General features: G+C 39.6%; 2 protein-coding genes across 3 annotated transcripts; both read right to left on the bottom strand.

The window, feature by feature from the left end:
- Positions 1 to 1440: 1440 nt before the first annotated feature.
- Positions 1441 to 7801, bottom strand: ogfod1 (2-oxoglutarate and iron-dependent oxygenase domain containing 1). The gene is made up of 13 exons (XM_073464329.1): positions 7550 to 7801; positions 5486 to 5631; positions 5342 to 5388; positions 3612 to 3712; positions 3391 to 3507; positions 3218 to 3309; positions 3011 to 3139; positions 2575 to 2688; positions 2422 to 2501; positions 2097 to 2341; positions 1897 to 2025; positions 1714 to 1772; positions 1441 to 1619 (listed from the first exon to the last, which is right to left on the bottom strand). Exons 1-13 carry the CDS (start codon positions 7704 to 7706, stop codon positions 1458 to 1460), a joined length of 1578 nt encoding a protein of 525 aa, XP_073320430.1. The 5' UTR covers positions 7707 to 7801; the 3' UTR covers positions 1441 to 1457.
- Positions 7802 to 8757: 956 nt separating this feature from the next.
- nudt21 (nudix hydrolase 21) lies at positions 8758 to 12596 on the bottom strand. 2 transcript variants are annotated; one of them, XM_073464393.1, is made up of 7 exons: positions 12313 to 12571; positions 10553 to 10753; positions 10407 to 10470; positions 10234 to 10323; positions 9475 to 9550; positions 9200 to 9314; positions 8758 to 9094 (listed from the first exon to the last, which is right to left on the bottom strand). In XM_073464393.1, the coding sequence occupies exons 1-7, from the start codon at positions 12432 to 12434 to the stop codon at positions 9073 to 9075; spliced, it is 690 nt and encodes a 229-aa protein (XP_073320494.1). In that variant the 5' UTR covers positions 12435 to 12571; the 3' UTR covers positions 8758 to 9072. The 2 variants fall into 2 exon arrangements, with proteins under 2 accessions (XP_073320494.1, XP_073320495.1); XM_073464394.1 differs by having other exon boundaries at positions 8896 to 9094; positions 9204 to 9314; positions 12313 to 12596.
- Positions 12597 to 16979: the final 4383 nt, after the last annotated feature.

The following is a 16979-nucleotide window of genomic DNA, read 5'->3' as shown; positions in this document are numbered from 1 at the left end:
AGTGGTTCAGGGCGAGAAACTGCTTGGTCAAGTGGTCAAATCAGTGCTGCTGTAATTTATGGAAACCATAATGCTGTCAGATGTAACGACTACATTGATTTTTCTCCACTTTCCCGTGATATGACTACAAGCCCAGAGTTTCTTCAGTGTTGCTGTGGTTGTATAAACTGTTTCTATTCGTGTTAACAGCTGTAAACACATTAAAAAGCACAGCAGGGCAGTAGATATGGCACTGAAAGACCAGATAGCCTAAGTCACAACAGTGAATGTCAAGGAGGAACCTCTGTTCTTGTCAATTGTTGGCACTGGTGCTGAATGAGTAGTCAATTTACTGATTTGTCATTGGACAGAAGGCTCAAGCAACTATTTTGACAATCAACTTAATCATTTAGGTCATATCAAACAAAAATGCCAAAATGCTTTGCTGGTTCAAGCTCATCGGATGTGAGAAACATTAGTTTTCTTCTGTTTTTCTATCATTATAAATTAATTATCTTTGCGTATTTGTGCTGTTAGACAAAACAAGCAATTCGTAGACATTACCCGAGGTGAACATTTGTAGAAATTTAAATATCATAGACTTAATGATTAATCAATAATGACATTATCAGTTACAGCCCGAGAAGCTACTTTTCAGCATGCATTATTTATAGAGACATAATTAACATAATTTCCCCAGCAAAATGTAAGCATTACAAATAAATACATAAATTTCCATGGAGAGCTTATGCCCAAATCTGTTCAAGATATGTGATGGAAAAGCTCAGGAAAATTTGTTGTGAAAATTGATATCTTTTAAAAAAGATAATCAATAAAATATTGCAATAGTTTGTGTACTTGTGTATATGATTATGATACAGTTCACCACTGTGTCAAAAGAACATGGTCATTCTTTTACATCAAAGTTATTTTTCACATTACACTCAATGATCTTACAATTAAAAAGGGAACCAGTAAGTCGATGAAAAAATGGATGCTTCCTGTTTGATTTATGAGAGGAAAAGTCTAGGAGAGTGGCTTCTCATCATATCTACTTTCACTTCTCGTCTCACACGCGGAGGGCAACAATAATAATGTTATTGGCAATTGTTCAACATGTAGTTGCACTAAAAGGGAAATATCTTATCTAGCTGAAAAAACCTCAGCAGACTTTAAGGGGACTGAAAGATTGCAAATGGGCATGCCTGAACAAGATTTCTTAAAACAGATAAAGCTCAGTAAAGTTTTCCAAGAGTAGTTAATGCTGATCAAATAATCAAAGGGTTGGTAGTTCAATCCCGAGCTCCTTCTGTCCACAAGTCCAAGCAAAACACTGAGCCTCCTCAGGAGAAGATCATCATGTGCCAATGTGTACACAACACATCTGTGTCAATTATCCCTAAACAAAACACCTTAGGAGTACAATACAAACATGTTAAGAAACCCACACAATAGACGTACTGAATTTATATATATATTTATTCATAGTATACAAAAGAGAAGTCATACAATGCTCTGCGGGTTGAACTGTTGCCAGAATCAGAGGAACTTCTGTGGTTGACATGTTTGACAAATTTGAGGGTTTCTTTGTCTCTGTAGACGAGGGCGAGGGAATTGTTCTCTGGATACACTGTGAGAAGCTGCGATGAAGAGGAAACCAAAGCACTTATGATAAGCATTGAAGTATTGCCCACACATGCACCATTAGACTTTTTAGCTATAATCAACACTCACCTCCTCATCCTCTTCATTAGCAACATAACACGTGTAGCCTCCAAACTCTGACTGCCACTCTACGAAAGACAAGTCAACTGTTGGAACGATCACAATATTGATTGACACTTTGTGTGTGTGTGTGTGTGTGTGTGTGTGTGTGTGTGTGTGTGTGTGTATGTGTGTGTGTACACGAAGACTCACCAGCACTGCAAAAAGGCAAAACAAGGTCCAGAGCGTACTCTGCCTGTGCTGCTTCTGCATCGTGCAACAGAGTGTAGCCGCCATGAGACCATCGACGCAGTTCACCACAACATACAGGTGTGCTCGGCTCTAAAGAAAATAATATTAAAGGTCAAAACACACACACATAAAAAACTTTGACTGAAGAAACTGACACACACCTTTCTTTCTGCTTGTATTCGCTGATTGTGATTCAGTTGATGACCCCGTGGCTTCTCCACTCTCTGGTGCATCCTCCTCTTCTTCTTTATCCTCATCATCATCATCATCATCAGCAGGACACAGGTAGTGCAACTGAAGGCCGGTGAAGTTGGAGAGAAGCAGGAAGAAAGCCTCTGAACGAAGCAGCTCCCAACATTCACCCACACACTGCGGCAGGGTATCCAGAGAGGCCACTTCATAGCATCTAAACACACACAAATACAGTCTTAAAATATGCTCTTCAGCACAGAACATATAAAAAGTATACCCAGACACATGCCCTACCTCTTATTGGGCGGACCCCTCTTCGTCCACTGAATCTGTGTGACTCGCAGCGCTTCACTCACCTCCCTGAACTTCTCCTCCTGAGGACAGATGCACAATCAGCCGACAGGAACATTCGAACACATGCAAGGCTGAAAAAAGTTGAGAAGTTACCTTGAGAAAATCTTTGAGCTGAATTTCAGAGCTGTCCTCAAACTCCTCTTGAATCTGCTCTTGATAGGAAATGTCCAGGTAGACTGGATTGACCCACTCCAGCAGCAGCGTTTCCTGTGAACACAACAAACACATGTCAGCGGGAACGCAGGCCGTCTGTTAGATGAATAGTTTTACATTTTAGGAAATATAACTAAAGGAGATGACTGGTTGCACTGTGTAATGCAATATAAATGCAACACCACTGTCGTAAATACAAATCCAAGGTCTGTAATTATTTGTCAGACATAATGTAGGTGCTAACTAGAAACAAAACTCATTACATCATAACCATGTTGAGGTAAACATGTATGTGAACCCGTGATCCTACCCTCTCACTGAAGTTACATAGTGCAGAAACAACAACACATCTTTGTGCATGTTTGACCAGACTCACATCTCTCGGTAAGTGTGGGCTCCGTGGGACTGGGGCCTCTATGTGGCGAGGAGGACGTTCCAAAGACGGGCCGTGAAACCAGCCGCTCAGCGACAGACGACACTTGTCCTCTGTCAAAACCTCTGACACCTGAACAAACACAACACACGTTATCGATCTGAATCAAAGGTGTAGCAGTGACGAAAAGGCCGGGGTGATTATTCTTACTTGGTGAAAGGAGACTGGAGAAACTTCAAAAAGGACGAGCGTGTTCAAAGACGGTACGAGCGACTTTACTATGCTCTGTGGTTGGAAGTTACCTGATGACAGAGATGAAGATTGTATGAGACCTCTGTTATCTTAAAGCACACACACACACTCACAAACAGTGGGACACTCACTGTCTGTTGAGTAAAGATCGAGGGTTCCCCCGTCGCTGCTCTGCCATGGAGGCACCAGATACAGGATGAAAGCAACACGCCTCCCCTCCAACTCATCATCATGACACAACAGAACATCTAGAAAGAAGAGAAAAGGTTACATGTTTAAAAAAGGAAAACATACGGCAGATAAGTGAGCAAAATCTGATCAATAGAGCCCCAAAAAATATAACAAATCTCACCACTGTATTCATATCTGGCACATGAAATATCCACTGTAGCCTCCAGTTCGACCCCCAACACTTCCCCGAGCCAGGAGCGAAAACGCCCAAACAGAGCTGCCCTGAAAACAGACATACAGATTAATGCAAACTGCATTTCATTCACTGAATTGTATCGGCAGTGAGAATAAAGCTGCACCTTTAACCTTGTATAAGCCTCAACAAACAGAATGCTCAAACCTACCATGACATTTTGTTGTGACATACATAATAGATGATCACAAGAGGAGGCCGTTACTGTGCATCTAATTATGGTATCTATTCTCAAGGGCTGCATTTCTTCAGTAGGTACTGTATAATCACAAGTAGGTATTTATGAAGAAATGACATGTTTCTTCCTGCTGTAATCACAGCTCGTCATAATCATAATAAAAAAGGCACATTATTTCTTAATAAAGGGGTCATTTGTGCATTATTTTGCTGTCTGGATGCTGTACAAGTCTCAGAGGTGTTGTCCTGGATTCAGATTTGACACTCAGCTCATTTTGCTCTTGATTTATACGTTGAGATCTTATTTCTTCTTGGACTTGGTTCAAACATGAACCTCTTGGCAGGTTCGACAGCTCTTACCGCGCCGTAATTCTACAATCACAGCTTTGTTTCTAGTCATTTGTTTGAAAGCCCCGACATTTACACTGCTGTAATAACTCTCAGTGCAGCAGTGTACTGAATAAGAAACAGTCTTCGGGCTCTAACAGGGATCACCTTGTGCTCTCAGGTGATTAACTGCAGCTGAATCCATTTTCCATTAAGTTCAGCGTGCAGTCCTCCCATGCCAAATGTTAATGCTACCGTTCAGACTCCGCAGCACCAAATGATGGAAACATACTAATTAGGAGTCAGATGTAATGTCTGGCGCCACCTGGTGGAGCTCATGAATAAACCATAACATTTTTTTTTACTATTATTATCAAGTGGGGTTTATTCTCCATCTTATTTTACAATAATTATGGCATTTCATCCCTGTTTTTATGTTAATTCTGTGTTGTTTTTCATGTGAGGCACTTGCTGCCTGTAATTTCTTTGTTGTAAATCACTTTGAGCTGTTTTTTTTTGTATGTAAAGTTACAAATAACATTGTACTGTTGTTGTTGTTGTTGTTGTTGTTATAGACCTTGTGTGTAGCAGATAATATCAGTCCTGGATCAGTCATCAGTACAAAATAGTCAGACTAAATTTGTGCTCTTCTATCAGGGTGAAATATCAGTTGAGTAAAAGCAGTTTAAAGAGAGGCAGAGATTTAGACTGACAGAAGGTAAATCTTGCTTTAAATAAAAGTATATTAATTCTGTCTGGTAGTAATTATCTATCAGATAATAAGACACCAACTTGCTCCTGATGACTGTGTGTGAAATTTACGAATTAAGTCTAACGAATTAATGTAGTGAAAGGTCTGTCAGGACAGACAACCTTTAGTGTGAATGTGCATAACAACAAGGCATCTCTTTTCAGTTTAGTTTATTTCCCATCTGACAGAATGAGCTGACACGCTTCAAAGCACTTTTCTTCCACTTGTAGCTCATGTTGACAGCAGCTCAGATTGTCAGAGCACCAACCACTACCCACACTTTCTCTACAACAATCCTATTTTCTTTAACTTTTATTAACTCTGCTGCAAAATAAACTCACAGCATCACGTTAGGTCTGTCAAATACACTGCATAAACACAAGAAGACAAACGATTTCTTTACCTCAGTCCTGTAATATGTGGCTCTTTTCTCTTCTTCAAGTCATCTGACTGCAGGGGAACAACAACAAAGTAAAGAAAATAATAAGACGACACCACAAACCAACTGGAATAAATCAGTGAGAAGATGAGTTGGAAGATGGACGACCTGTTTAAATTTGTACAGATCGTTTGACTTCTCGTGGAAGTTGAGCCCCAGCAGTTCTGTCTGCAGGTTCTCTACGAAGGTCTCGCTGTCCAGGAAGTTCCTGATGATGCAGTGAGGGAACGGGTGGCAGTCCAGCTCCATATCTCCTGCACATGAACAATGAAAGATCACACGCCTGCATGAGATGCTGACAAATAACTTCTCGTAAGCAAAGGATCTGCTAAACTAACCAAGAACTAGAGTCTCAGCTACAGTCACACAAGCTAAATTTATCTGGACTATCAAACAAACTCTTTACAACAAAGATGAAATATTATATGTATATATATATATATATATATATATATATATATATATATATATATATATATATATATATATATATATATATATATAAAATATATATCATACGTTTCATTCAAGTGGGGTTAGGTTAAATGAGATCAAATACAACATGAAAAAAAATAGTCTCAACTCAGATGCAATCTTTCAACATATTGGAAGTCAACATTATATGTTGGGCAATATGAGGTATTTTATTTATATTTAATATTAACTATTTAATTGATATCAAACAATTAAATGCTTTATAAACAATTTATTAAGCAATTGTTTGTGGTAAAGATGCAATTGATGTTTTAAATAATTTTTCAGTTAATAAATACTGTACAGCTCATCTATAAACATTATTTGAGAGACCATTAGACGGTTCCAACTGGTGTTTAAAAACCTTTACAATTGCTTAAAGGGGCACCATGTAGTTTTGGAGAAGAAGAATATTTACAATATTAATAAGGTAATAACACACAATCAGAAATATAAATCTTTTTCATAACTGAGTAAACAAGCTGTTCTCAGAGGAAAATAAGGTCCCCAGAACACTGTTTGAAGCTAGAGAGGTGGCAGGGTCCACCACATATAAACCAAGTAAAACAGTATGAAATTGAAAGAGAGTTTGTTTATGCAGAAAAAATGAGTAAATGAAGATCTTTCTCTTCTGATTAAACTTTCTTCCCCAAAACTACGCTGTGCACCTTTAATGAATGGTTTATAAAGCATTTCATTGTTTATTAACAGTGAAATAACTATTGACTAAAGTATAATAAACTACAAATGTACCATTTATTATTAACAGTTATCATTAAGTAGTACCCAATATGACAATTGTAACATGAAAAGGATATAAATTTATTTACCATTAGAGATTGCAGAACTTTAAAGGTGCACTATGTAGTTTTGGGGAAGAAATTTAAATCAGAAGAGAAATACCTCCATCAACTGATTTTTTATGCCTAAACAAACTATCTTCATTTCATGACTGAATAAACAAACTGACCTTTAAGGACACCACAAACTTTGTTTATGTTTGGCGGACCCTGCCACTTTTCTAGCTTCAGACAGTGTTCTGGGGACCTTATGTTACTCTGAGAACAGCTTATTTATTCAGTTATGGTAAAAATAAATATATCTGAGTTTGTATTATTACCTCATTAATATTCTTTTTATTTCTGCGTGTAAATGTCTTCACAAAAACTACATAGTGCTCCTTTAATACTTCTGGATGTATGACATAATTAAGGACAATGCTGAAAAACCAATGAGCAGGCCTGTTTTATGGCAGTAATGGTCCTAAAACAGAAGTCACATAACCAGCACTATAGTATTACATCAGTATTGTGACATAATGACTGAAAAGTTGAGAGGCTGTGAGAGGATCTTAACCATCTCATGATGATGGATTTCAGTGTCTTGGTGGTGAAGCTGGGAAGAGTTGTTTACAGGCTAAATATCCAAACTGAGGCTGGTTTTAGCAGATTAATCCGGGTTTTCTATGTGCATGACTGTCTTAAAAAGATCATCTGTCTCACCTATATGTGCTTTGCTGTTGTCTTTGTGATTTAGTGATGTTATAACGCAACAAGCAGGACAGGAAGTTTTACAAACACTGAGGCTAGCTGGTTCAGAGCCGATCATCTGACACATCTGCCTGGAGATCTGCTCTTTACTTCAGACTGCCTGTTAGTCACTCCAGCAGTAAGTTAGATTTGCAGTTTGTTGACTAACCGTGGCTGTAATGAGTCTTCTGGCTCCATGCCTCCCTCACAGCCCTCTTCACCTGCTCGTCTCCCACAACTGAGCAAAGTTCAGCTGTCTCCTCGCAGTTCTTCTTCTTCTTCTTCTCTGTCTTCTCACTGTCTCCACTCGGTCGTTTAGAGGCCATGGTGTAAACTACCAGCGGCTGTTAACTCATGTGATGGTGCAGTTTGTGAAGAGATTTTACAAGATTTACTTTATGAACGTGGGGAGGTGTGAAACGGCCCGTGCGTCGCGGATAAATGACGTTTCCGGCGAGGGAGGGTGGTGCCCTGAGTTCAGACTGTCAGGCAGCATCGAAAACTGACCAGAACAAAAATCCCTTTTAATGTTCAATTTAAGTTTTGGAAATGTATTGCTTCTCATTTATAACATTAAATAAACATCCTGTTTAGCTTTAGGAGAGATAAGGAATTACATACACATTTTAATTTGGGATCAACTGATTGTTTGTTTGCAGTAGGGATGCAGTGCAAAATGGCACATCTGCAGCATAAAAGCATTACAAATTAAGTGTAAAGCAATGACTGATTTTTTCCCCCTTTAATCTGCAGAAAAGAGCTTGTTTATGTGTACTGTAACAAGGAAACACTGTGGCCATAACCAGGTATGGTTATGATTTATTTTAGTCTAAATTGATCCTAATGTATACACTGTATTAATTTTGCCTTGTGCACATAACTTTAATCTAGACATAACAAAGTGAAATTAATTGGGGCAGTACTCAGCTGCCTATGAAGTAAACCCCAGGGCAAAGTAACCCCTTTCGTTTGTACATGACACTTGACAGAGTAGGCTGCAAACTTGATATATGAGCGCTAAGTCAAATACTCATTCTGGCTAATCTATATGGTGAAATATTTTGAGTTTTTCACATTCAACTGATGCAAATTCAGTGGAGACTTTAATCTGATTAGGCAAATATCTCAGCCTGCAGGTGTCTGCCATTTGATTAAGTGGACTTTTTTCCATTTTGATTGTGGGACACTTTCACATAATACAGTCCTCTTCTCAGTCTTGAACTAAGACCAATGAGCTTTATATTTACTTTGAAACATACTACGTATCAGTCAGCCACTCACTTGCTTTTTGCATTTTATAAAAACATACTCAAAGGACTGCTTTATTAAAAAGGAAAAATAAACACAACATTGTTACAGGTTAAAACAACAGGAAACTCAATGATGCAATTTGTTTAATCAAACATTGGCCTCCTCCGAGAGGACATAAAAGCAGATTCTTATCACACTGGATTACAGACCTGTAGACTACAAAAACTAGCAGTTTTTCAAGATAAAAAAAAAACCAGACACATGACATTTTCATTTTTTCTTTTTGCAGTATAAACACCCCTGTGAACTGTCAAAATACCTGACATGACAAGCTTTTGTTTTGTGAAAGTTGAGCTAAAGATGAGACATTTTTTCACCACATCTTCACTCGGACAGGGCTGCACTCACAGAGACAACCCGTCATTCTTCAGTTCACTCGGGTTAGTTGTAAATGAAATTGAACCTACAAAAAGAAAAAATATACATTAGAAGTTCAGCCCTTTAGTTTTCAATTTAGCTATATTACGTGAACAATGATCAACCAAACTCAGGAAACATAAAAAAAAACCTGCTCAATAGCTGCGGTAGACTGGAGATGATTGGTCCATATCCAGGTGCGTTGTCATATAGTTCAAACAACGGTGCAGCCACCAGTTTGTAGTTCTTGGGGACAGCAAACAGCGCTGTAGAAAACACGAATCACAGGTTTCAAAAAGAGAAACAATGATACTTTTCCATGAATCTCCTTTACTTTCATTTGTACCTCTGTCTACTATTTTTCTCTACTAAACTTCAAAGCTAAAAAATAGAATGATTTCGCAAGTTGTATTGTGATATACTGACCTTTTTCCTGCAACTGAACCAGGAACAGTTTCTTATGCTCCTTGGGTTTGGTGATGTGAGCTGGAATATAGGGATACTGCAAGACAGACAACTCAGGATGAGTTCACATCAATGCGCACAGACATAAAACACATCGTGACTTATTTGACTCCAGCAATCTTAAGTTTTATTCTGGATTGATGAAGCAAAAAATAGCTGAAAACTATCTGCAGTATGTTGTAGTCGGTAACTGATTTATGCTGTAAAGTACACTCACATCACACTGTTCAGCAGTGAGTCATCTAAAGCACGGACACACCACTCAGACGTAGCACCCTTTTTGAATTTTTTTTCCATTATCTCTGAGAATCTGACATTTACCTCACATTAGTCACATTGTTATGTTAGCTCTGTATTTTAGACAATATAACAGAAAGGTAAATTGACATATGTTGACATATTTCAAACTCCAACTATTTTGAAAATGGATTGAAGTCATTTATCCAATAAAAATGTTAAACATTTCCTTATCGTACATTAGTAAATTTAGAGTCTTTGCGTTTTTTACAGTTGGTTGGACAAAAGAAGCAGTTTAAAGATGTCACTCTGGGCTCTGAGAAATTATGATTTGAATTTTTTATAGACTTAACCGTTACTCAATTAATTGTGAAAATAATTGTTAGTTGCAGCCCAACTGATCCGCAAATGCTAAACAGTTTTTAATATTCAAAATATCTGCTAAAATTCTTCTTATTGTCCCCGTCATCCGTGTGTACTAACCTGTGGAGGTTCAAAGTTGGGGCGCCACCAGTTGCCGATACAGTCGTCAATGACCCAGTCCTGCTTCACGCCGTCCTGCCGTCCGAGGATCTAACATCCAAACAAAAGTTTAAGCACATAAAATCCACAATCACCACAGAAGAAGAGGCTTAACTGTGCTGTGATGTAGCTACCTCTGTCATCAGGCGTTTCAGACCCTCCACCTCATCCTCTCCTGGACTCAGCTCTCCCCCGGGCCTGCAGGAGAGAAGCAGACTGTCAGACGAAAACTGTTCATACTGCTGGTGAGTGCAGGAGCCTCTGAACATTAAATACTCACAGTTTGAAGAAGGTGGTGCCCAGCTGCAAAAGTAACACGTGAGGTAGTCTGTGTTCATGGACAATGAGAACTCCTTCCACCGTCCTCCGCATTCCCATCTTATCAAACTCTTCCCGCATCCGCTGGAAGCGGGCGGCCACTGAGCTGTCCTTCTCATACAGAGGCTCCTTGGTGCCGAATGTGTAGTTGGTAAGAGGATATCTGAGGTAAAATACACATTTGAAAACTTATTAAACATGACCAGAGATCATCAGTTTGGTTCATACCTGCATGCTATAAAAACTAAAGCTGTGGTATACAGCATAATAATGATAAAATCTTAATCAAAGGCTGCAACGGACAATTATTTTCATGTTTGATTAAACCATCATTTGCTTTTTTTTTAACTAAAAGATTGTTTTTAAAATCTATAAAATGTCACAAAATAGTGAAATTTGCATGTCACAATTTCCAAGACTTCAAAGTGATGTCTTAAAGTGCTTCTTTTGTCTAACAGTCCAAAAACAAAGATAAATGATTTTTTGATTACATAAAACAGAGAAAAGGAGCAAATCCTCACATTTGTAAGGATGAAAAAAGGAAATATTTGGCATTTTTTCCAAGATGAATGACTTGAAAAACTGATTATCAGCTGTACTGTAGATTAACTGTATGTACATCTAGTTGCTGCATTGCAATTTTGAAATCGATTTATTATAAGCCATTCATCAGGGGGAAAAAAGGTCAGATTAATCTCAATTAGGGCTGATGAACACTTATTGACATTAAGAACCTTCTCACCTAAAATCATGTATATGCAATGCAATGTACATTGCCTAATATTGTAAAAGTTAAGTAAAAATGCACATTACAATCTACTTTTGGTCAGGCAAAACAAGCAATCTCCACATGTCAGCTTGGACTTTGGTAAAGACCCAAAAACATTAAGGTTACTATGACAGAAAACATTTTTGCATACTTCCTTGAAAAACGTAATCAATGATCACAATAGTTGTCAATTAACTTTCTGTTGAGCGACTCTTTGAATAGTCAACTCAATTTTTCAGCTACATAATCAGTTACGTAAATTATAGTTAGCTACGACCCTAATCAAAATCAAATCATACCAATTTCTGAAATTTTAAGACTATGCAGTAAACTATGCAGTTTACGGTGGCTTTCAAATTAGTGGATTCATAACTTTTTATTCTGAAACTTTTGATTTGCTTACTTTTGTTTTTATGGTGCTTTAAATGCATTTTTTTTAATCTATTCATCTTGGCTTTTTGTTTTTATTTTCCTGTAAATGCATTTTTTATCTATTCATTTGTGCTTTTTGTTATTATTGTCTATTAAATGCCATTTTAACACTGACCTTAATATCTTGTGGTCTCATGTTTAATGCATTTCTGTGTGAAGCACTGCATTGTGTCAGAAGAGTACTTTATGAATACACTTGCCTTGCTTTCAAAACTGGCCATTATTATATTAGCATCATGTTTTAGTTTTCTAAAATTTCCCAGTGTTACTTTAGACACATTCAAGCCCAACACTTAGCCACACCACAGACACTAGTGTATTGTGTCAGACACAGCATGCTCAGTCTCTCCTGGCTCTAGTAGGAAGCCTGTTGTAGCAGGCATCAAACACAATTAGCTAACTGAGCTAACTGAGGCTGGATACGTCTGATTTGACTGTCGGTCGTCGGTGTACCCTAAGTGACCGGCACGTTTTGATACTGAACCCAGCTACATGTGCATTATCTGCCCTCATTGACTCACAGGTTGATGGTCCTCTCCAGTGTGAGCGGTTTAGCGGGCCCGCTGATGTATTTGTTCCCAAACTGAACGGCACCACCGCGCGGCCAACCGGCATTCGAGCGACTGGGAGGCACGACCGACATTTCTACCGTGAGCACGACGAGGCGAAATCCTCCTGCAAGTCTACCTCTGCTGGTGGGTGGTTTGAAACTAGTTTGAATATCTAAATACTGGTAGGAAAAGAAATTCTGTGTACAGTCCACAACAATTTCTCGATCGTCGTTTCCCTCGTTCCTCCTCTTCCGGGTGAGGTGTAGTTTTCTGGGTGATGTCACCGCCAGCGACCCCTGCTGGTCTGGATGATGAACACCAGGGATTTACGCTTGTATGCATCTGTTTCAGTATGATGTATATGTAGCTACATATTGTGTATGTATGTTAATGAAGGTCGCTTTAACAGATTTTTTCTAAGTTATAGTTAGCTACAACTCTAATTCAAATCAAATCATACTAATTTCTGAAATTTTAAGACTATGTAGTGAAATAAACTCAATTCATCAACGTAGCTTATATATACATTCGTTTACGGTGGCTTTCAAAGAAGTAGATTCCTAAGTTTTTATTCTGAAACTTTTTATTTGCTTACTTTTGTTTTTATTGTGCTTTAAATGCATTTTTTTATCTATTCATTTGTGCTTTTTTTGTTATTGTCTATTAAATGCCATTTCAACATTGACCTTTATATCTTATTTTTAATGCATTTCTATGTCTCTGTGAAGCACTGCCTTGTGTCAGAAGAGTACTTTATAAATACACTTGCTTTCGAAACTGACCATTACTATATTAACATTCTAAGTGCTGTATCGTAGTCAAGTGGACGGGTTTCAGTTTCTTGAAGACTCGTCCAAGAGGCTTCTTCAGTTCTAACTAACTGGAGGGGAGTTGCAGGCTTTTAAACTCTGTGTGGGAGCGTCCTTACAGAGTCGCTAAGGACACGCGTGAGCTCTGAGCTCGTTAGGGCCACTTGTGGGTCGTTGCCCTTAACCAGCCTTCATGTGAGTTGCTAGGGCTAGGTGAGCTCAGGTGTGAATGGTTGTTAAGCTGTCTGGGGAGGGAACTCCCCAACTCTGGGGAGTTTAAAAGCCTGCAACTCCCCTCCAGTTAGTTAGAGCACCTCATGATCTTTCTCAGCACATGGACTTCAAGAGTAGTTCAATTATCACCAGGTTGTTCAAATATGGTACCAAACACCACTGTTGAACAGAGACAATGATACACGGTGACTTTTAGTAACATTTGAGCTATGCCCATGGCAACAGAGGAAGTCCATGAGCTTCAGAAAAAGCCAGCAAGGAAACCTTGAGTAAAGATTTTCTCGTCAAAAAAACATAAATTCATTAGAAATAATGCATTCACACATAGTAAAAACCAGAGGGGATGACTCAGTCAATCTAATAATCCATTTAATAGTCATAACTATGTCTCTTATCCATCTATTGTAAACATGGTGTATTTTACCACAGTAGTTGTCTTATGGTACATAATCATACGTGCAATGCAAAAATTCAAACATAAGTTAAAAAAGGACAAAGACACTGCTGGATTTGTTGATTACATCACACCAAGGGGATCTCAGTTCTTTGGTCCAGTGGCCCACCCTTTGTGGTGTGCTGCTGTAATGTGGTGGTCCCTGTAGGAAGTGCCATGGATCATCTGCCCCCACCCTTTACCCTTTACCCTTTACTGTGGCCTCTCCTGCCCCTGTCACAGTAGTTGGTCCCGTGTTTAGTAATTTCTTTATTTCTGAATTACTTCTCAACCACCGACTTGGTTTCTTCTTGTTTTTGACCTTCTCTCACTCCCTCATCACTACCATCTCTTCCTAGTACGGGTTCAGCCACTTCTGTTTTCACTGCGTCTTCTTCAGGTTTCACACTTTCTTCCTGCGCTTCTTTCTTTATCACTTCGCTGATGTCCATCGCAGGCTTCTCGTTTTCATTCTCGCTCTCCTTCTGACCATCGACAACTTTCTTGCTCTCATCTGTGCCAGCTTCCTTGCTTTTTTGAACCACCTCATTTGCTGTCGAGAGAGTAAAATCACAATAATCACAAGTGCATGCAGGCATACATTAAAGGAAAATTTAGTCATTATCTACTCAACCCCATGTGGATGGAAAGCTGGGTGAAGTTTTGCTGTCCACAAAACATTTCTGGAGCTTCACAGCATAATAGTGTTCTGTACTTGTGAACTAAAGCAGATGTGGAGTTGTTTTAAAACATAAAATGGCTAGATTCAGCTTGCCCAGCATAATCCAATTCTCCGGATGTCACAAGATCCAAAATGGATTTGAAAACATGTTGTTTACACCCTTTATTACGATGAAACGCTCACTGTAGCTGCTTAGCTAAAAGAATTAGTGTGTATCCCTGTACTAGCTCGATCACGCATTGAGGGTGTAAATAATGTCCTTTCAAATCAGTTTGGGATATCAGGGCTTCTGGAGACTTGGATTACACCAGATGAGCTGTGCTGCAACACTGTTTTGCCGAGAAGCTCCAGAAACTTCACCCAACTCCTATTGGCATGAGCGCAAAAAGATACTGTCTAATTTTCATCTTGGGGTGAACTCATCCTTTAAATATTCACAGAACTTAAAACTTACCTGCACCCTTCTCTGTAGGCTCTTCACTGGATTTTTCTTCAGGAGATGTCTGTAAATCATTGTCTTGGCCTGGACTATCATTAACAGGTGCTGGACTGGTCAACTGGGGAGAAGTAGCACTTGAGTTTTCAGTCACGACGGGGCCAGAGATAGTCGGTGTGAGGGTAGTGCTGGCGTCGTCATTGTTAGGTGGGTCTGAGTCAGTCGGGACCGGGGAGCTAATTGCAGCTGCGGTTGCTGAACTGGTGGTGGAGGTGGTATCTGCGCGGTTAAGAATGGTAGTGGTGGTGGTAGTGGTGTCTGTAGGGTTTGTTTCACTGGATGAAGTGGAGGGAGCAGAGATATCAGCAGGGCTAGAGGTGGCTGGGTGAGTAATGGTGGAATTGGAGTCCATGCAGTCGGTGGATGTTGGGCTCGTAGTGGTGGTGGTGGTGGTGGTGGAAGAGGTGGAACTGGTGGGAGGAAGTGCAGAAGAGACCATGGAGGATGAAGGTGTAATGGTTTCACTCAAATCAGGAGGTGGAGATGTTTTAGTGGCTGCTGAAACTAAAGTTACAGGGCTAACGGAGGTGACTGAAGTGGAATCATCAGTAGCTTCAGTAACTGAACTGGTGGTAGCAGACATATCTGATGTGCTGGTGGAGGGTACAGAAGCTGTGGTGGTGACAGTAATAGCTGCATCACCACCAGTAGCAGGAGAAGCATCAACTGAGAGATCATTTGGCTCTGGGAAAGTGGATTTAGTTGACAAATTTGTTGATGTTGTGGAAACCGGGCTTTCAGTGCTGGGAGCACAAACCATTTCCAAAGTGGTAGTGGAAGGCGTAGTTGTTGTTGTTGAGCTGGAAGTGACAGAGATGCTGGGAGTAATGGACTCAGAGGAAGTGACTGAGACAGTGGTTGGGGGCTCTGTGGGTGTAGTGGTGCTTGTAAGGGTAGTCTGAAAGCTAGTGGTGGGTAGTTCAGTGGTAGCTTCAGGGATTGAGGGTTTGCTGTCGACCTCTGTAACATTCGTGGCTGTTGTAGCTGCTGCGGTGAGGTTAACAGAGTCAGTGCATATATCTGTGTCAGAGGGCAGTACAGTACTTGAAGGGGAAATAGTAAAATCAGTTGAGTCGGGGACTGAGTTTGAGGTTGTCGGTGCAGTAGGAGAGATGGTAGCAGTGGGGGCAGGAGTAGGGGTAGACGGAGCTGCAGTTGGACTCTGTTTAGTGGGCGTGCTTGTCTCCGCTTCCTGTATTTGAGCTAGCTCGTTCTCAGGTGTGTTGCGGCCAGATGTTGTTGGGGGTGGACCTGGCTTGAGAACGGGCTTTGGAAGCAAAGCGGGTTTCCCAGCGGACTCGTGTGCTGACACACTTGGACGAATTTGATGCCTTGTATCTGAAGACAAAAATGATTGTGCAAATTGTTTAGCTTATCATACACAGATGAGAGGGTCAATCTGTGTTTGGGTGTGTTTTACCTGATGAAGCAGACATTGTCCGAGGTTTTGTGAAAGTAGGTGGTGGCTCAGGTTTACTGTCAATGATGGTACCTGAGGCAAAAAGATCTTATTTTTACTAGAGGAATTAATTCACTAATGTTTCTATAATGGATTGAAAACAGTCTTATCAGCCCAAAGAGATAATAAATCCTTTTAATGAATAACTGATCTATGTCAAAAAGTCCATTTGATACAAATCCCTCAACTTCGAGGATTAATTTTGCCTAATTACCGCTAATCTGGAACAGAGAAGAATTTGATCATATTAACCATCACATAGATAAGAGGAAATACCTTCAGATTCTGCTTTTTTCATCTCTCCCTCCTGACTCTGCAAGAACAAAGGAGATATTTAAAACTCCTGAAGACTTCTACAGTTTACATATCTAAATCCAGACATCCACACACCTGTGTCTCCCCTGGCTGGGCTTTGGAAACTCCAATACGTTGAAGCATGAGGTGGAGTTTCTGTTCAAAGCTATGTTGTCCTTCAAACTGTTTCTGAAACCAGCAACAGCAGAGTAATGAGTGCTTTTACAAAC

This window comes from Pagrus major, chromosome 4, assembly GCF_040436345.1.
Source record: "Pagrus major chromosome 4, Pma_NU_1.0".
Lineage (NCBI taxonomy): Eukaryota > Metazoa > Chordata > Actinopteri > Spariformes > Sparidae > Pagrus > Pagrus major.
Note: the sequence above shows the minus strand (reverse complement) of the source record. Positions and strands in the feature narration are given on the sequence as shown.